The 18028-nt window shown below is 42.3% G+C and overlaps 1 protein-coding gene across 2 annotated transcripts in view; it reads left to right on the top strand.

The window, feature by feature from the left end:
* Positions 1-18028, top strand: part of LOC137417035 (cofilin-2) — a 147720-nt gene that overhangs the window by 73454 nt on the left and 56238 nt on the right. Inside the window, exons 3-4 of one of the 2 annotated variants that reach the window (XM_078784082.1) lie at positions 11683-11759; positions 11916-12680. The exons of the other annotated variant lie outside the window; for it this stretch is intronic. Of the exons in view, the coding sequence (XP_078640208.1) occupies positions 11683-11759; positions 11916-12028 (190 nt within the window). The 3' untranslated portion in view covers positions 12029-12680. Of the gene's footprint in view, positions 1-11682; positions 11760-11915; positions 12681-18028 lie in introns of those variants that run through there. 2 annotated transcript variants of the gene reach the window in all.

Raw genomic sequence — 18028 nt, 5'->3', positions numbered from 1 at the left:
TCCACGGTCCCCGGCACGTCCGCGAAGATGGGGATCGGCGAAGACAAGGCTACGTAGCGCGTCTCTCGAGCAAAGGCGATATATCGGGGCAAACGGTAGGGACGGCTTTTACGGCAAAGGCGGGACGGCTTTTATGGCGAAGGGCGGTTATGCAGCCTCGTTCACTCTCTTGGCTTGAATGCTCAAGTTCATTATAAACCGCGCCTGGCTGCGCCCGTGTATCTCTAGCGGCCAACTCTTCTTCCTCAACCCTTGTGTTGGTTAGCGCACGCGTTCTTATTCGATCGTCAAGTTCAACAAGCCGTACAATGCAAGCCCTCTCTCTCTCCTTTGCAAGTCCTCTTCCCCCGGCAAGTCCTCTTCCCCCGGCAAGTCCTGTTGAGGGCTTTGCGCATCGGGTTATATAGGCCCGCCCTGCGAGCCTTCTGGAACTCACCAGACTCTTCTCACCACGCCCTCTGACGCAACCACCTCTGAGCTCTGATTGGTGGCTCATGCTTACCGTTATCGCCTCTGCCGCCCCCGACCTCAATGCCGCCCCCATCTTTTTAGGCCTACCTCGTGTTAACTCGACTAGTGAGTAAGCAAAGGGCAGCGAAAATGGATTGCGCCTACTGAGGTAGAATGGTTTGCCGAAGTAGGACCTATTCTCCTGTCTTTACACAACGCAGGATTAACACTGGAAAGGGCCTACTCTCACACATACCAAGAAATAACTATACCACAAATGAGGCTACATGTTACTTGTGTGACTATCTATGGGGGACAACCTTTAACCTTTATTGAGCTCACTGTACACATCTCAAAACCGTAGCAATATTATTTTATAATTACTAATACAGATGGTAAACATATTATTTTATAATTACTAATACAGATGGTAAACATATTATTTTATAATTACTAATACAGATAGTAAACATATTATTTCATAATTACTAATACAGATAGTAAACATATTATTTTATAATTACTAATACAGATAGTAAACATATTATTTTATAATTACTAATGCAGATAGTAAACATATTATTTTATAAATACGAATACAGATGGTAAACATATCGTTTTATAAATACTAATACAGGCGGGAAACATATTGTTTTATAAATACTAATACATATGGTAAACATTATTTTATAATTACTAATACAGATGGTAAACATATTATTTTATAATTACTGATACAGATAGTAAACATTATTTTGTAAACACCAATACAGACAGTAAACATATTATTTTATAAACACCAATGCAGATAGTAAACATATTATTTTATAATTACTAATACAGATGGTAAAAATATTATTTTATAATTACTAATACAGATGGTAAACATATTATTTTATAATTACCAATACAGACAGTAAACATTATTTTATAATTACGAATACAGATGGTAAACATATTATTTTATAATTACTAATACAGATAGTAAACATATTATTTTATAATTACTAATACAGATGGCAAACATATTATTTTATAATTACCAATACAGATGGTAAACATATTATTTTATAATTACCAAAACAGATGGTAAACATTATTTTATAATTACCAATACAGATAGTAAACATATTATTTTATAATTACGAATACAGATGTTAAACATATTAGTTTATAATTACTAATACAGATGGTAAACATATTATTTTATAATTACCAATACAGATAGTAAACATTATTTTATAATTACTAATACAGATGGTAAACATATTATTTTATAATTACCAATACAGATAGTAAACATGATTTTATAATTACGAATACAGATGGTAAACATATTATTTTATAATTACTAATACAGATAGTAAACATATTATTTTATAATTACTAATACAGATGGCAAACATATTATTTTATAATTACCAATACAGATGGTAAACATATTATTTTATAATTACCAAAACAGATGGTAAACATTATTTTATAATTACCAATACATCTAGTAAACATATTATTTTATAATTACCAATACAGATAGTAAACATATTATTTTATAATTACGAATACAGATGGTAAACATATTAGTTTATCTATCTATAATTCCACTAATCTCTGTGTGTGTGTGTGTGTGTGTGTGTGTGTGTGTGTGTGTGTGTGTGTGTGTGTGTGTGTGTGTGTGTGTGTGTGTGTGTGTGTGTATGTGTGTATGTCTGTGTGTGTGTTTGTTTGTCTGTGACCGCTGTTTCTCGACAACCACGGGTCCGATATACTTGCAACTTGCCAGGTATATTGCTGGGGACCCGAGGATGTGCCTTTTCAAGGTTTGAAATTAATCGGACAAGTAGTTACCGAGCTATGTCCAAAAAACGATTCAACCAATCAGAGAGCAGCGAGCTATCACGTGTGCCGAACGTGGCGAACAGACTCTGCCTCGGACGGCACATTTGAGAGCGTATTCATTTATTTCACGTTGGCAAACTATGTTGGCGTTAAACTATGTTTTAAAACTAATTAAAACTAATTTGCGATTCATCGTAACTGCGATTTGCGACCTTCCGGACAGTGAAGACTTCACTTCCGGCAGCCAATCACAGAACGCGTTGTTGCGAGCCGAGCCGAGCGCGTGCGCCATTACGGTTCGTAATTCGATTTCTTCCGGAGAAAATAATAATTTCTCGATTTCTTATGCGCATTATTTCTCCCAATTCAGTCAGAGCGAAGGGCGGAAGCGAAGAGCGTTGTTTTTTTTGTTTACGGGCGTACGGGCGGGGTAGAGCGTACGGGTAGCGTTTTTTTTTTTTTTTGGCAAGGAACGGGCACCCACGTACGGGCATGCCCTAGTCTATCTATAATTCCAGTAATCTCTGTGTGTATGTTTGTTTGTCTGTATGTCTGTGACCGCTGTTTCTCGACAACCACGGGTCCGATATACTTTAAACTTGCCAGGTATATTGCTGGGGACCCGAGGATGTGCCTTTTCAAGGTTTCATATTAATCGGACAAGTAGTTACCGAGCTACGTCCAAAAAACGATTCAACCAATCAGAGAGCAGCGAGCTATCACGTGTGCCGAACGTGCCGAACAGACTCTGCCTCGGACGGCACATTTGAGAGCGTATTCATTTATTTCACGTTGGCAAACTATGTTGGCGTTAAACTATGTTTTAAAACTAATCTATCTATAATTCCACTAATCTCTGTGTGTATGTTTGTTTGTCTGTATGTCTGTGACCGCTGTTTCTCGACAACCACGGGTCCGATATACTTTAAACTTGCCAGGTATATTGCTGGGGACCCGAGGATGTGCCTTTTCAAGGTTTCATATTAATCGGACAAGTAGTTACCGAGCTATGTCCAAAAAACGATTCAACCAATCAGAGAGCAGCGAGCTATCACGTGTGCCGAACGTGCCGAACAGACTCTGCCTCGGACGGCACATTTGAGAGCGTATTCATTTATTTCACGTTGGCAAACTATGTTGGCGTTAAACTATGTTTTAAAACTAATTAAAACTAATTTGCGATTCTTTCGCTTTCCTGCGCGTTTGTGCACGCTATGGCGATTTCTTTACCAAACTCCGCAAGCCGTTCGCTTTGGACCAAACCATTTCATGTAAATAGAGGGGGGGGATTGTCACCGTACTCGCAAGCCGTTCGCTTTGGACCAAACCATTTCATGTAAATAGAGGGGGGGGATTGTCACCGTACTCGCAAGCCGTTCGCTTTGGACCAAACCATTTCATGTAAATAGAGGGGGGGGATTGTCACCGTACTCGCAAGCCGTTCGCTTTGGCTTTGCGAATGGACCAAACCATTTCATGTAAATAGAGGGGGGGGATATAATTTTAGATATATATATAGTACGGGCATGCCCTAGTAATTACTAATACAGATGGTAAACATTATTTTATAATTACCAATACAGATAGTAAACATTATTTTATAATTACGAATACAGATGGTAAACATATTATTTTATAATTACCAATACAGATAGTAAACATATTGTTTTATAATTACTAATACAGATGGTAAACATATTATTTTATAATTACCAATACAGATGGTAAACATATTATTTTATAATTACCAATACAGATGGTAAACATATTATTTTATAATTACCAATACAGATGGTAAACATATTATTTTATAATTACCAATACAGATGGTAAACACATCGCACGTGACAAAGCCGAATGCCTCAACTCTGTGTTTGCCTCAAAATCTTGTGTCCCAAACCCATCTCTCTCTGTTCCCACCCTTCCCAGTCGAACCCAACTGCTCCTGGACTCTGTGTCCTTCTCTCCTGACAAGGTGGAGGAGTTTTTGTCTAACCTCTGCTCCTGGACTCCGTGTCCTTTCCTCCTGACAAGGTGGAAAAGTTTCTGTCAACCCTCGACTCTGATTCTGCAACTGGACCCGACGGCATCAGCCCACGGGTCCTAAAATCCTGCTCTGCTGCTCTATCTCACCCTCTCTCTGTTCTCTTCACCCTCTCTTTTGCTCAAGGTCAACTGCCATCTGCTTGGAAATCAGCCAACATCACCGCTTTGCACAAAAAAGGTGCAAAAACAGATCCTAGCAACTACAGACCAATCAGCCTTCTCCCAATTATCAGCAAAGTCATGGAATCCATCATTGCTTCTGATATGAAATCTTTCCTCTTCTCCAATGGCTTGATCTCTGATCATCAATTTGGTTTCAGACCAGGTCACTCTACTCTGGACATGCTGCTTCTGCTGTCTCAACAATGGATGGAGGTCCTCAATGCCAAACAGGAAATTAGAGCTGTCTCCCTCGACATATCACGTGCCTTCGACACGGTCTGGCACCCCGCTCTGCTCACCAAACTCTCCTCCTTTGGTATCCATGGAAATCTCCACGCATGGCTGGCGGACTTCCTCTCTAGTCGTCGTCAACGTGTGGCCCTGAATGGGTTTCTCTCATCTCCTCTTCCTGTTCAGGCTGGAGTTCCCCAAGGCAGTGTTCTGGGCCCCGTGCTTTTTCTGGTCTTCATCAATGATCTCTCTGACTCTCTCGAAAATCCTCTCTATCTCTTTGCTGATGACTCCACTCTCTGCCGCTCCATTTCCTCTTCCCTCAGATCGGCAGTCTGCTGCCTCCTCACTCTCTGAAGACCTGGACAAAATCACAGACTGGTCAAACAAGTGGAACATGTCTTTCAATCCTGACAAATCTCACACTCTTACTATGTCTCTCCGAAAAGATCGACTGGACAACCCTCCCATCTACTTTCTCAACAATCCTCTCCAAGAAGTTCTGTCGCTCAAGATTTTGGGTCTCACTATCTGCCATGATCTTTCTTGGGAAAACCACATTTCCAAGCTGGCCTCCAAAGCCAGTCGCCGACTGGGCATCCTCCGTCGTGCGAAGTCCTTCCTCGGCACACCTGAGCTCCTCACCACATACAAGGTTTTCATCCGCAGCTCAATGGAATACTGTTCTCCCCTATGGGCCGGTGCTCCTGCCTCACACCTAGCTCGGCTTCACGCTGTTGAAACCAAAGCTTTCAGAATTATTGGAATCTCCCGCGATAAAGCTATCTCTGAGGGCCTTTCACTCACTCACCGCAGGCAGGTAGGTGGTCTTTCTGTCTTCTACCGACTCCTCTCTGGCCTTGCTCCCCCAGCTCTCTCTGTGCTCTGTCCCCCAAATATTCCTACAGGTCGCACAAGATCTGCCAGCAACCCTCTGATGGTTAAACTGCCGAAATCTCGGCTCTCCGCTCACCTTCACTCTTTCATTCCTCTTTTCTCCCGCCTCTGGAACAAACTCCCTCACTCCCTTCAATCCCACTCCTCCCTCCAGGTCTTTAAAACAGCTGTTCACCACCATCTCTTATCTTCCCCCATCCAAAACCTTGATCTTTTCTACCCCCGCTAATTCACCCCAGATCCACCTTGTTTGAAATTCCAACTTCTTTCCTGGAAGTCCTGGCAGTGTCCATATGTTTTATACCTCTCCCACTGCCCCCTTCCCACGCCCCCCCCCCCCAAAGCCCTCGCCCTCTCTCAGATCTCTCGATGTCTCCATGTCTCTCGGTCCCTGCTCTCAAATGTTGTTTGTGTCCTTCCCCCTCTCTCCCCATCTTGTCTACCGCTCCCTATGTTATATGTTTTATGTGTCGGTTTGTCTTTCTGTGTGATTAATGTTCGCTCTTTCACGAGCCTCGATCTTGTATAAAAAAAAAACAAACAAAAAAAAAAACAAAAAAAACCTCAACTCTGATTCTGCAACTGGACCAGACGGCAACAGCCCACGGGTCCTAAAATCCTGCTCTGCTGCTCTATCTCACCCTCTCTCTGTCCTTTTCACCCTCTCTTTTACTCAAGGTCATCTGCCAGCATCCTGGAAATAAGCAAACATTACCGCTTTACACAAAAAAGGTGCAAAAACAGATCCTTGCAACTACAGACCAATCAGCCTGCTCCCAATTATCAGCAAAGTCATGGAATCCATCATTGCTTCGGATATGAAATCTTTCCTCTTCTCCAACGGCTTGATCTCTGATCATCAATTTGGTTTCAGACCAGGTCACTCTACTCTGCACATGCTGCTTCTGCTGTCTCAACAATGGATGGAGGTCCTCAATGCCAAACAGGAAATCAGAGCTGTCTCCCTCGACATATCACGTGCCTTCGATACGGTCTGGCACCCAGCTCTGCTCACCAAACTCTCCTCCTATGGTATCCATGGAAATCTCCATGCATGGCTTGCGGACTTCCTCTCTGGTCATAGTCAACGTGTGGCCCTGAATTGATTTCTCTCAACTCCCCTTCCTGTTCAGGCTGGAGTTCCCCAAGGCAGTGTTCTGGGCCCTGTGCTTTTTCTGGTCTTTATCAATGATCTCTCCGACTCTCTGGAAAATCCTCTCTATCTCTTTGCTGATGACTCCACTCTCTGCCGCTCCATTCCTCTTCCCTCAGATCGGTAGTCTGCAGCCTCCTCACTCTCTGAAGACTTGGACAAAATCACAGACTGGTCAAACAAGTGGAACATGTCTTTCAATCCTGACAAATCTCACACTCTTACTATGTCTCTCCGAAAAGATCGACTGGACAACCCTCCCATCTACTTTCTCAACAATCCTCTCCAAGAAGTTCTGTCGCTCAAGCTTTTGGGTCTCACTATCTGCCATGATCTTTCTTGGGAAAACCACATTTCCAAGCTGGCCTCCAAAGCCAGTCGCCGACTGGGCAATGGGCATCCTCCGTCGTGCGAAGTCCTTCCTCGGCACACCTGAGCTCCTCACCACATACAAGGCTTTCATCCGCAGCTCAATGGAATACTGTTCTCTCCTATGGGCCGGTGCTCCTGTCTCACACCTAGCTCGGCTTCACGCTGTCGAAACCAAAGCTTTCAGAATTATTGGAATCTCCTGCGATGAAGCTATCTCTGAGGGCCTTTCATGCACTCACCGCAGGCAGGTAGGTGGTCTTTCTGTCTTCTACCGACTCCTCTCCGGCCTTGCACCCCCAGCTCTCTCTGTGCTTTGTCCCCCAAATATTCCTACAGGTCGCACAAGATCCGCCAGCAACCCTCTGATGGTTAAACTGCCGAAATCTCGGCTCTCTGCTCACCTTCACTCTTTCATTCCTCTTTTCTCCCGCCTCTGGAACAAACTCCCTCACTCCCTTCAATCCCACTCATCCCTCCAGGTCTTTAAAACAGCTGTTCACCACCATCTCTTATCTTCCCCCATCCAAAACCTTGATCTTTTCTACCCCCGCTAATTCACCCCAGATCCACCTTGTTTGAAATTCCAACTTCTTTCCTGGAAGTCCTGGCAGTGTCCATACGTTTTATACCTCTCCCACCCCCCCCCCCCCTTCCCATGCCCCCCTACCCCCAATGCCCTCTCCCTCTCACAGATCTCTCGATGTCTCCATGTCTCGGTCCCTGCTCTCAAATGTTGTGTTTGTGTCCTTCCTCCTCTCTCCCCATCTTGTCTACCGCTCCCGATGTTATATGTTTTATGTGTCGGTTTGTCTTTCTGTGTGATTAATGTTCGCTCTTTCACGAGCCTCGATCTTGTATACAAAAACAAAACAAAAAAAAAACATATTATTTTATAATTACTAATACAGATAGTAAACATATTATTTTATATTTACGAATACAGATGGTGTTGAAGAACAATTTTTTGGACATAAACAAAGTCATGAACACTTGTAAATATTTTAATAACACTGAGAAAAATACTCATTTGATTACAACACAAATACATTATAGAACTCACAGCACAGGATTCACAGCACAGGATTCACAGCACAGGATTCACAGCACAGGATTCACAGCACAGGACCTGGGTCGGAAATGAGCATTCTTCACCGATTGCGCGAACCTAGCTCATTTTATATCATTTTGAACAATAGGGGAATGATGACTGTGTCTCCAACGTAGGAGGGGATATGGGGGAGGAGATCGGGGGCCGAGGGATTCCGATAAGGGGTTAGGGAGGGGTAGACGGGGATCACTGATTACTAGTCTTCCTGGCGCCATGAGGGTCTGCTTTCCATCGCAGAACTCACAGCTGTCCAGTGGCCGCTCAGTCTTCCTACTCAAACTGCACGTTTTGAGAACCCATTTGATCTTAAAATAAATTACGATTTAACTTTTGCCTATACAGATGGGATGCCGGTGATAACTCACTAGCCCTCCTCACACACATGTATGTCCTTTTATAATTCCACAATATACATACATCCTTAATAATATAATTACTCCTTTCCTACAAGGTCATTATGAACTTATAGCATAGTGCTATTAAGATTCAGCAAATAACTAAACTATTTCTATCTCATTGTCATTTTATTAATTAAGTGGGTCAGGGACAAGTTTGAATTTGACTGCCTGCGATAACTCGCCGACCCGAACAAATATAGAGGTCTTCTATAATTCCTCAATTTTTTTGTTTTTGTTTAAATTAAAACAATTAATTTAAATAACTACCTACAAGGTACTCAAATTACAAATTGTTTATATGTACCATTAATCTAAACATCAATTGCAAAATACTCAAACTACAAATTTGGTAATCCAATTTTCAATACCAAAGGCATACACCGTCATCCTGGAAGAATCTGATCATAAAACATTTCTTTGTTCGTTGACTCTTTCCATGTTGATAATTCAGTTCATTTCATTTGCATCACAAATATCTCTGCAAACAAACTTCACCTTCACCAAGACACAACAATTTTAATTTACCATTTTAAAATAATAAAGCATCTGCAACATTTGGCAATTATTCTTCGAAAATACGTTTTGCTTCAGAACAAATGTTGACTTTCTATTTGAAAAGAAGAGGCTGATCACTTTTGTTTGAAATTCAAATATGAAACATTTTCTTCTGATGTCTTCATAGCACCTACACTATTTCGCGTAGGGTTTCCGCTGTTGTGATAGCTGGGCGGAGTCATAAACTGACCCTGCTCTGCATGTAGCATCCTTGCCACTCTTGCTGTGAGCCATAGTAGATTTGAACAAGGCCTTCGTCCAGTTGTAGTTGACTTGCCTCCTCACTCATCGTGAGTGGCTAGCAAGTATTGATGTGATGTTGGTTGACCAGCAAGATGTGGAACAGAGATGCCAGATGCATTCACAACGATGTTAGGACCATGGTGTTCAAGTTCTCCATGGTCCATACCAGTAGCAACCAGCAGAATCGTGCACAGCCGTTGTAGAGGAAGAAGCACAGCGGTCCACTTACAGCTCCGCGCTGGTTCCCCGGAAGTTGGTGGAGCAATGACACAAGTCACCGCATCCAGTAGAAGTTGCAGGTAAGATGTCGTCCCGCAATTGCTGACGTGATGAATGTTCGAGGCATTCGAACAGAAGCAAGTGATCGCCTTTCTTCCATACGTTGCAGTGTGATCCAGGCAAACGGTCACATAAATTTTCCTTGGTAAAGGTAAGCATCCGTTTCCAATCTTGCAAAGGAGAATGCCTTCATCATTCTTTGAGAAGGAGAGTGTATGCCAAGAAAACCAAAGAAGTACATATGTGGATACCAAAATATTTTTTAATTTCGATGATTATCTTGAAGAAATGGTGCATTATTTTTAAAAAAGTGCAAGGGTGCCAATATTTTTGGCTACGACTGTATGCCCGACCGATCCAGAATAAGTTGCAGTTTCTGTAACTTATCATAAAAAAGCAATGCACCAAGTTTCATTTCAATATGTTACAGGGTAAGGGGAAAAAAAAGTCTGGAAAATTGATCCATGTATAATGCATGATATTTTCCAATTGTCCAAAAAGGGCATAACTCTGAAAAATTGACGAAACACCCTGAAACTCAAACTTGTTCTGTAACCGATCATAACGAGATGGTATTCATACAATACTTACCCTGCGCAGTCACCTTGGTGCGAGCCAACTCTGTTTTTGAAGTGTTTTTCTTCTTTGATCCAACCTCTGCGAGATCACGTGAGCGATTAAATCATAAATTTATATTCTGTAATATAATTGTTGCGTAGATCACGCTCAATAAATTTCAAACTGATCAGACGAAGTGTTGTCCCTGTCAAATTATGACATCATAATTACGACACCAATTACGTCATCGTTCACAGCACTTCTTCTCCATGTGTAGTTCTTTACAATGACCCATTTTTCAATTTTTTCCATGGAGCGATTTTGGAGATAAAGAGGTGGAACGATTTTCCAAGGTGGTGTCCGTGCCACGTGACATATGACGTCATAATTATGAATTAAAAAAATGATACAGGCGGAGGTGCTCCTATGGTAAAAATTTCGTGTCAATCGGACCAATGTTTGCTGAGAAAAATGAATTTTTAAAATGCAGACACACCACATGTATGCAACTGAATGCCTCACCCTGCTTTTCGCTTCGTGAGCGCAGGGTAATAAAGCCATGTAACACGCTTCAGTTGAATATGTTAACGGGTATGAGAAAAAGTTCTGAAAAACCACATGTGGGATGGACAGACCGACGGAGAGCAAACCTAAAATCCCCGCCGGTGAAACCCGTAGGGGACTAATAAGTGCAGAAGAGATCTTCAGCCGAATAGACAGTGATATGACCAGAGGACAAAGCCCGAGTTAAGATGGTAGTAAAACAAGGGTCTTTCACTCAGAGATTTGTTAATGCGTCAGTGAAACACTTCCTGAAAAGGGAGTGCTTTCAGATAGAGCGGGTAAGATTGAACTAGAAAAAATGGGGATAGAGGGGCACATGGATGTTGGCAGGTAGATGGGTGATATATATTGATGGATGATTGGATACCCATGTATTGATTGTTTCTATGAATATTCTATGTAAGTGTTCTATGAATACCATCTAGTTATGATAGGTTACAGAACAAGTTTGAGTTTCAGGGCGTTTCGGCTGTGAGAGGGTCTCGTGGAACGGTGAATTTGTCAGTGTTTGTTCATTCCTCATCCTACAACCATGTTCATCTCTTACCTCTTTACCCCAAAAATTGTGCATATTCGTATTGGTCTGCCAACCCGATCATGAACAGCCCCTCTCGGACCCGCTTCCCAACCTTTGACCCTGTAGCACGATGGGTTGCTAAGCAACCACAGACGCTATCTGAGGTGATCAACTGAGGTATGGAACTGTGACAGAATCAGATGCAGAACTTGGGTGTGGATTAATCTTGGGGGTAGGCAGAGGGAGGAGTGGAGTCATGTTTGCATACTTATTATGTCGATCGGCCCTAATATGCTTGTTTCTTCTTTAGGGCACCAGATTCTGCTCCTCTTAAGAGCAAAATGATTTATGCAAGTTCGAAAAGTGTGATCAAAAGGAAATTCACAGGTATGTAAAATCCAACTCTCATGAATTGTTTTCAGTTATTTCATTGTTGATAAGTGATGCATAGTTTTTACTGAGTGGTTGGTGTGCTGGGAGTCCTGGAATTCAGACCAATTCCTAACAGATTACTTGCCTATGGCCATCGATCTCATATTATAGGCATCAAGCACGAATGGCAGGTGAACGGGCTGGATGATATTCAGGATCGCTGTGCTCTCGCAGAAAAGCTAGCCTGTAATAAGGTCGTGTCTCTAGAAGGAAAACCCATCTGAGGTCTTCACCTCGATTCTGCATTTGCACCGAACCGCATTCCAGCTGGACACGGTGCACGTGGGATCGTGATATCGGTACATCTATGGCTTGTGATTTATGTTGTAAGAAAGCGCAGGCTCGACCTTCCTGCTGCCTGGTAGAGGCTGCCACGTGCCGTCCATTGCTCGTTGTCTTCCTGTCAGCCGGCTGTAAAAGCCAAAGGAGACCAAAGGTGTCCCTTTGCCATTGGACGTTTCAACAAACTTTCAATGCATGTTGTGTCTGCACCAACTTTATATACAGCAAAATGTTTCCAAAGTTTTGTTGTTGCTCAATGTAGAAAAAGCCAGATTTCGCCCCCCCCCCCCCCCCCCCCACTCCCCACCTCCTTCTCCGATATTCTGAACAGGATATGCAGTGATTGAATTTGTGGAGAGTTGTAGAAGTAGAAATATAAATTAATGTTTTCTACCGATCAGCGTGTACCTGATTCAACATTGCAATAAATCTCAGCTGACAGTTCCTTTTGTGAAATGCGGGTTTTCAAACAAATTGTGAAATATTTATAACCTGTGTAGAAGATCTCGGTGTTTATCAAATGATTATATGAACAGATTTTTCTTGATCACCACGAGTGGAGCCTTCAATAAAACGGGGATTTCTCTAAATGTGTTTGCGTAATGGTGGACTGATCTTTTTGTCCCAATAATGTTACTCAAGTACTTCTTCCACTCAGGTCTTCAATTACGGGCACATTAAAAACATTTTTTAATGAAACTTTGTCTATAAAATCAACATCAGGGGATACCTGAAATATGTTGTAGTTTTTTCGGGATTTGACTCCCAGTTTATGCCCCAAGGGGTGGAGACTTGGGGTCACTGGGGTCAAAACGGAAGATGTTTTTTTTAAATCAAAATTTGATCTTGTGTCATTTCTGGTGGAACTTTTAGCCATTTTAAAACTTTGCTTTAGTTGGGAAGCGTGGGGATTTGCGATGGCGTGCCATCTTCTTCGATCTTGTTTCATTTGTGATTACATTGGCAGATATAGTGGAAAACGGGCAAGGATCATGAAGGAGTGAGGTAAGCATTTCGGAATGACGTAATGAGTAAGGATCGGTGGATTTGGGAAGACCACGCAGTGCAAATTTCACTGTGGGTTAGACTGGAGCGGAAGGTCACGATGGGTCAGCGAGCAGGAACCCGGAGAACACAAGGAGGAGCCGCAATGGGGGTGAGGTGAGGAAGGTGGGAGTTGACGAAGGTCTAATGGGCATTGGGTGGGTGTTAATGAAGGTGTTATGAGGTGGAGTGGCGAGGGGGGGTCCTCTAAGATTTAATGAAGCTGTGAAATAGGGGGCACGAAAAACAACCGTCTGAACAAACAGCAGCAGCTGCAGCCGTCCTGCGGACATTGCGGGTTGCGGCAATCGCATTCCCAGATGTCTACCTGAGCTGTTCCCATTACCACCAAGTGTTTTGTCTGTCGACTGTTTCCGAACTCAAATGTTTTGAGAACGGCCGTATGACTGTGCTCCCAAGTGAATGTGACCATTTCTCTCTCCCACCGGTTCAGCTGCAGTTCGGACTGCGCATTAAATGGTTGTGGTACTGTGGTTAGAGGGTGGGGTTGATGGATTTTGGGGAATAAGTGATTTTTCAACCAGACTGAAATAAAACAAGAACGGCACTCGGTAGAGCGCATACCTCCGCCAAGGTGAACAGTTTCCATTTTATATGCCACTGATACGCGGGAGCTGAACCAAAATGTAATCGGCTTGTTTGTGTCACCGACCCAACTCATCCACCACATTTTGTCATAATCCGTCCACCACATTTTGTCATAATCCGTCCACAACATTTTAAATATAATGCGAAATAATATTGGACATACTTTATAGATGTACTTACATTCTAATTGTACATAATTTATAGACTGACTCACATTCTAATTGCACATACTTTATAGATGTACTTACATTCCAATTGTACATCATTTGCAGACATAGTCACATTCTAATTGTACAGACTTTTAGACTTGCTCACATTCTAATTGTACATACTTTATAGACTTACTCACATTCTAATTGTACATACTTTGTAGACTTACTCACATTCTAATTGTACATAATTTATAGACTAACTCACATACTAATTGTACATACTTTATAGACTTACTCACATTCTAATTGGACAGACTTTGTAGACTTACTTACATTCTAATTGTACATACTTTATAGACTAGCTCACATTCTAATTGTGCAGAATTTATAGACTTGCTCACATTCTAATTGTACAGACTTTATAGATTTACTCACATTCTAATTGTACAGACGTTATAGATGTACTCGCATTCTAATTGTACATACTTTGTCGACTTACTCGCATTCTAACTGTACAGACTTTGTGCACATAGTCACATTCTAATTGTACATACTTTATAGACTAGCTCACATTCTAATTGTGCAGAATTTATAGACTTGCTCACATTCTAATTGTACAGACTTTATAGATTTACTCACATTCTAATTGTACAGACGTTATAGATGTACTCGCATTCTAATTGTACATACTTTGTCGACTTACTCGCATTCTAACTGTACAGACTTTGTGCACATAGTCACATTCTAATTGTGCAGACTTTATAGCCTAGCTCACATTCTAATTGTACATAATTTATAGACCAACTCACATACTAATTGTACATACTTTATAGACTAGCTCACATTCTAATTGTGCAGACTTTATCGACTTCCTCACATTCTAATTGTACATACTTTATAGACTAACTCACATACTAATTGTACATACTTTATAGACTAGCTCACATTCTAATTGTGCAGACTTTATAGACTAGCTCACATTCTAATTGTATATAATTTATAGACTAACTCACATACTAATTGTACATACTTTATAGACTTACTCACATTCTAATTGGACAGACTGTAGACTTACTTACCTTCTAATTGTACATACTTTATAGACTTACTCACATTCTAATTGTACAGACTTTATAGATGTACTTGCATTCTAATTGTACATAATTTGTAGACTTACAAACATTCTAATTGTACATAATTTATAGACTTACTCACATTCTAATTGTACATAATTTATAGAATTACTCACATTCTAATTGTACATAATTTATAGACTTACTCACATTCTAATTGTACATACTTTGTAGACTTACTCACATTGTAATTGTACATAATTTATAGACCTACTCACATTCTAATTGTACATAATTTATAGACTTACTCACATTCTAATCGTGCAGACTTTGTAGACTTACTCGCATTCTAATTGTACATACTTTGTAGACTTACTCACATTCTAATTGTACATAATTTATAGAATTGCTCACATTCTAATTGTACATAATTTATAGACTTAGTCACATTCTAATTGTACATACTTTGTAGACATTGTCACATTCTCATTGTGGTGAGGGCAATAATAATTCACAAATACCTTCCTTTGCTCATACTTGGTATTTACATAGATACTCGAACAAGAAATCCTCACACTCATTCCCTTTGTGCCAAATCTGGATGAAAAATAAATGATTTAAAATAATCAAAAAATTGGAAAAACTTACCTCATGCAAGATAAAGTGATCTCGCCTTTTGACCCCATTCACCGGCATTGCGGTCTCCGTCTTCGCGTCTTCTAATAGTCTGCTGTGGGTCAAAAGACAAACGATAGTGGATACGTGAGATGGAATCTTGTAGATAATGCATCGACGAGGATTGAGGGCATCGACGATGGCGAGATGGGGCCCCTAAACCCATGGTTGTGTGGCTGTGGGAGGAAATGCCCAGTGAGATGGGGCCCCTAAACCCCTGGTGGTGTTGCTGTGGGAGGAAATGCCCAGTGAGATGGGGCCCCTAAACCCCTGGTGATGTGGCTGTGGGAGGAAATGCCCAGTGAGATGGGGCCCCTAAATCCCTGGTGGTGTGGCTGTGGGAGGAAATGCCCAGTGAGATGGGGCCCCTAAACCCCTGGTGGTGTGGCTGTGGGAGGAAATGCCCAGTGAGATGGGGCCCCTAAACCCCTGGTGATGTGGCTGTGGGAGGAAATGCCCAGTGAGATGGGGCCCCTAAACCCCTGGTGGTGTGGCTGTGGGAGGAAATGCCCAGTGAGATGGGGCCCCTAAACCCCTGGTGGTGTGGCTGTGGGAGGAAATGCCCAGTGAGATGGGGCCCCTAAACCCCTGGTGGTGTGGCTGTGGGAGGAAATGCCCAGTGAGATGGGGGCGCTAAACCCCTGGTGGTGTGGCTGTGGGAGGAAATGCCCAGTGAGATAGGGCCCCGAAATCGCTGGTGGTGTGGCTGTGGGAGGAAATGCCCATAGACCGGTAATGACACCATCACAGATGAAGGAAAACATCTGGCCTACAGACGAAAACCCGTGGTTGGAGGAGTTACCACCCCATCTCCGAATGCAGCAGCCCTACAAGTACTTGAAAATCATGATGTACACAAACACAAGCACCAGCGTTAGAACCCCTGCTTTTCTTCCTGTCACCACAAGCAGGATGGTGGATGATTATCTGGCCTATTGTACTCCCAGCGGTCCCAGGAATACCCACCCAAAATATCGTTGCGATCGGTTGAGCCGTTTTTGCGGTTCATTCGAACAGACGGACGGACATTTGGTGAATTATAGTGAGATTGTCTGCGACACTGGGCTGCATTCGGACGAACTGAAACCCGCCGCAGCTGCCATAGCTGTTTGGGCAAATCTGACAAAGTAACTTTGCTCTGTCACTCTGGTTTATTTTTGGTGTTTTGTTTGTGATTGTCTGATCAACATTATGCATAAACAAGTATTGTGGTCATCCTTTCCCTGCAATGCTCCCCCTACGTCTATGTAGTGGTTGCTTTCCTTAGACTTCTTTAACGTAGCTGTGGCACACTATCAGGTCATCGGCCATACTTATAATATTTTATTCTCCTATTGATGTATCTGTCCATCCTTGCCTTCATGTCCTTCATGTAACTGATCTTCATGTTTTTCCAGTTGAATTCCAGTCACGTCCATGAATCCCTTCAAGTTTTCACGACAGCTGTTCACCATGTTCTCAGATTATCGCCATCCAAAACCATGACATCTCATCTCGTTACCCCCACCCTAAACCCCCTCCTTCCAAATCTAGTTTTTATCCTTCCTGAGAGTTTGCTTATGTATCCATCTTGTCCACACCATGTGTACCCGACATCTCATCCCTTTGCCAACACCCATTGTTTGTCGAAGTCTCCCCATCCTCTATTTTGTCCTTCTATCCTGCGGTTGGTGCCTTCCTCTCTCTACTGTTCCTTTTGTTCAGTTGTGTCTGGATACATTATTTGTTATATCGCTTGCACGAGTCTTCACTCTGCATACAAAAAAAACTACGGCCTTGAAAGGGTACCAAGACTGGTCCTGAAAGGGTACCAAGACTGGTCCTCTCTGCATCCACTCCTGGTCTCTTCCTTGGTGTCATAGGCCTTACCACAGGCTAGAAGCCTTCGTATAGGACGTTATGTAGGCCTTGGATTAAAGACTGGGAATTTGATGACGTTACCAGGCCAACAAATTATTCCACCTGCTGGAATGAGAAAGAAAAGTGTCTCACAAGAATGCTTGAGGGGATTGGATGGAGGATGGTTTCCTTGTGGAAGGTAAGAATTAGACTGAGAAGGTGGTTTAAGGGGTTCCCGCATCTGGACCGTTCAGGCCTTCAGGGTGAATGAGGCCCTCCAGTTTACGACAACTGGTTACTCTTCATCACCGAATGGTGAACCTCGGGGGCAACTGGAATGATTTATTTAATCTATAATGAACATTGTCTGTCACCTGTATGCTTATTCGTCTCCCCATTAATGTGTACGCCTCACAGTCCGATTTTGCACTTGCCTGAACAAATAAATAATATAACCTCTTCCTTTATCAAATATCTAGTGCAAAGTAATCCAAAACATTTTACTTCCTCATGGTACCTTACCTTGGCAGCATTCCATTGTCGATATGCA

Source organism: Myxine glutinosa, chromosome 9 (assembly GCF_964187855.1).
Source record: "Myxine glutinosa chromosome 9, kmMyxGlut1.1, whole genome shotgun sequence".
Lineage (NCBI taxonomy): Eukaryota > Metazoa > Chordata > Myxini > Myxiniformes > Myxinidae > Myxine > Myxine glutinosa.
Note: the sequence above shows the minus strand (reverse complement) of the source record. Positions and strands in the feature narration are given on the sequence as shown.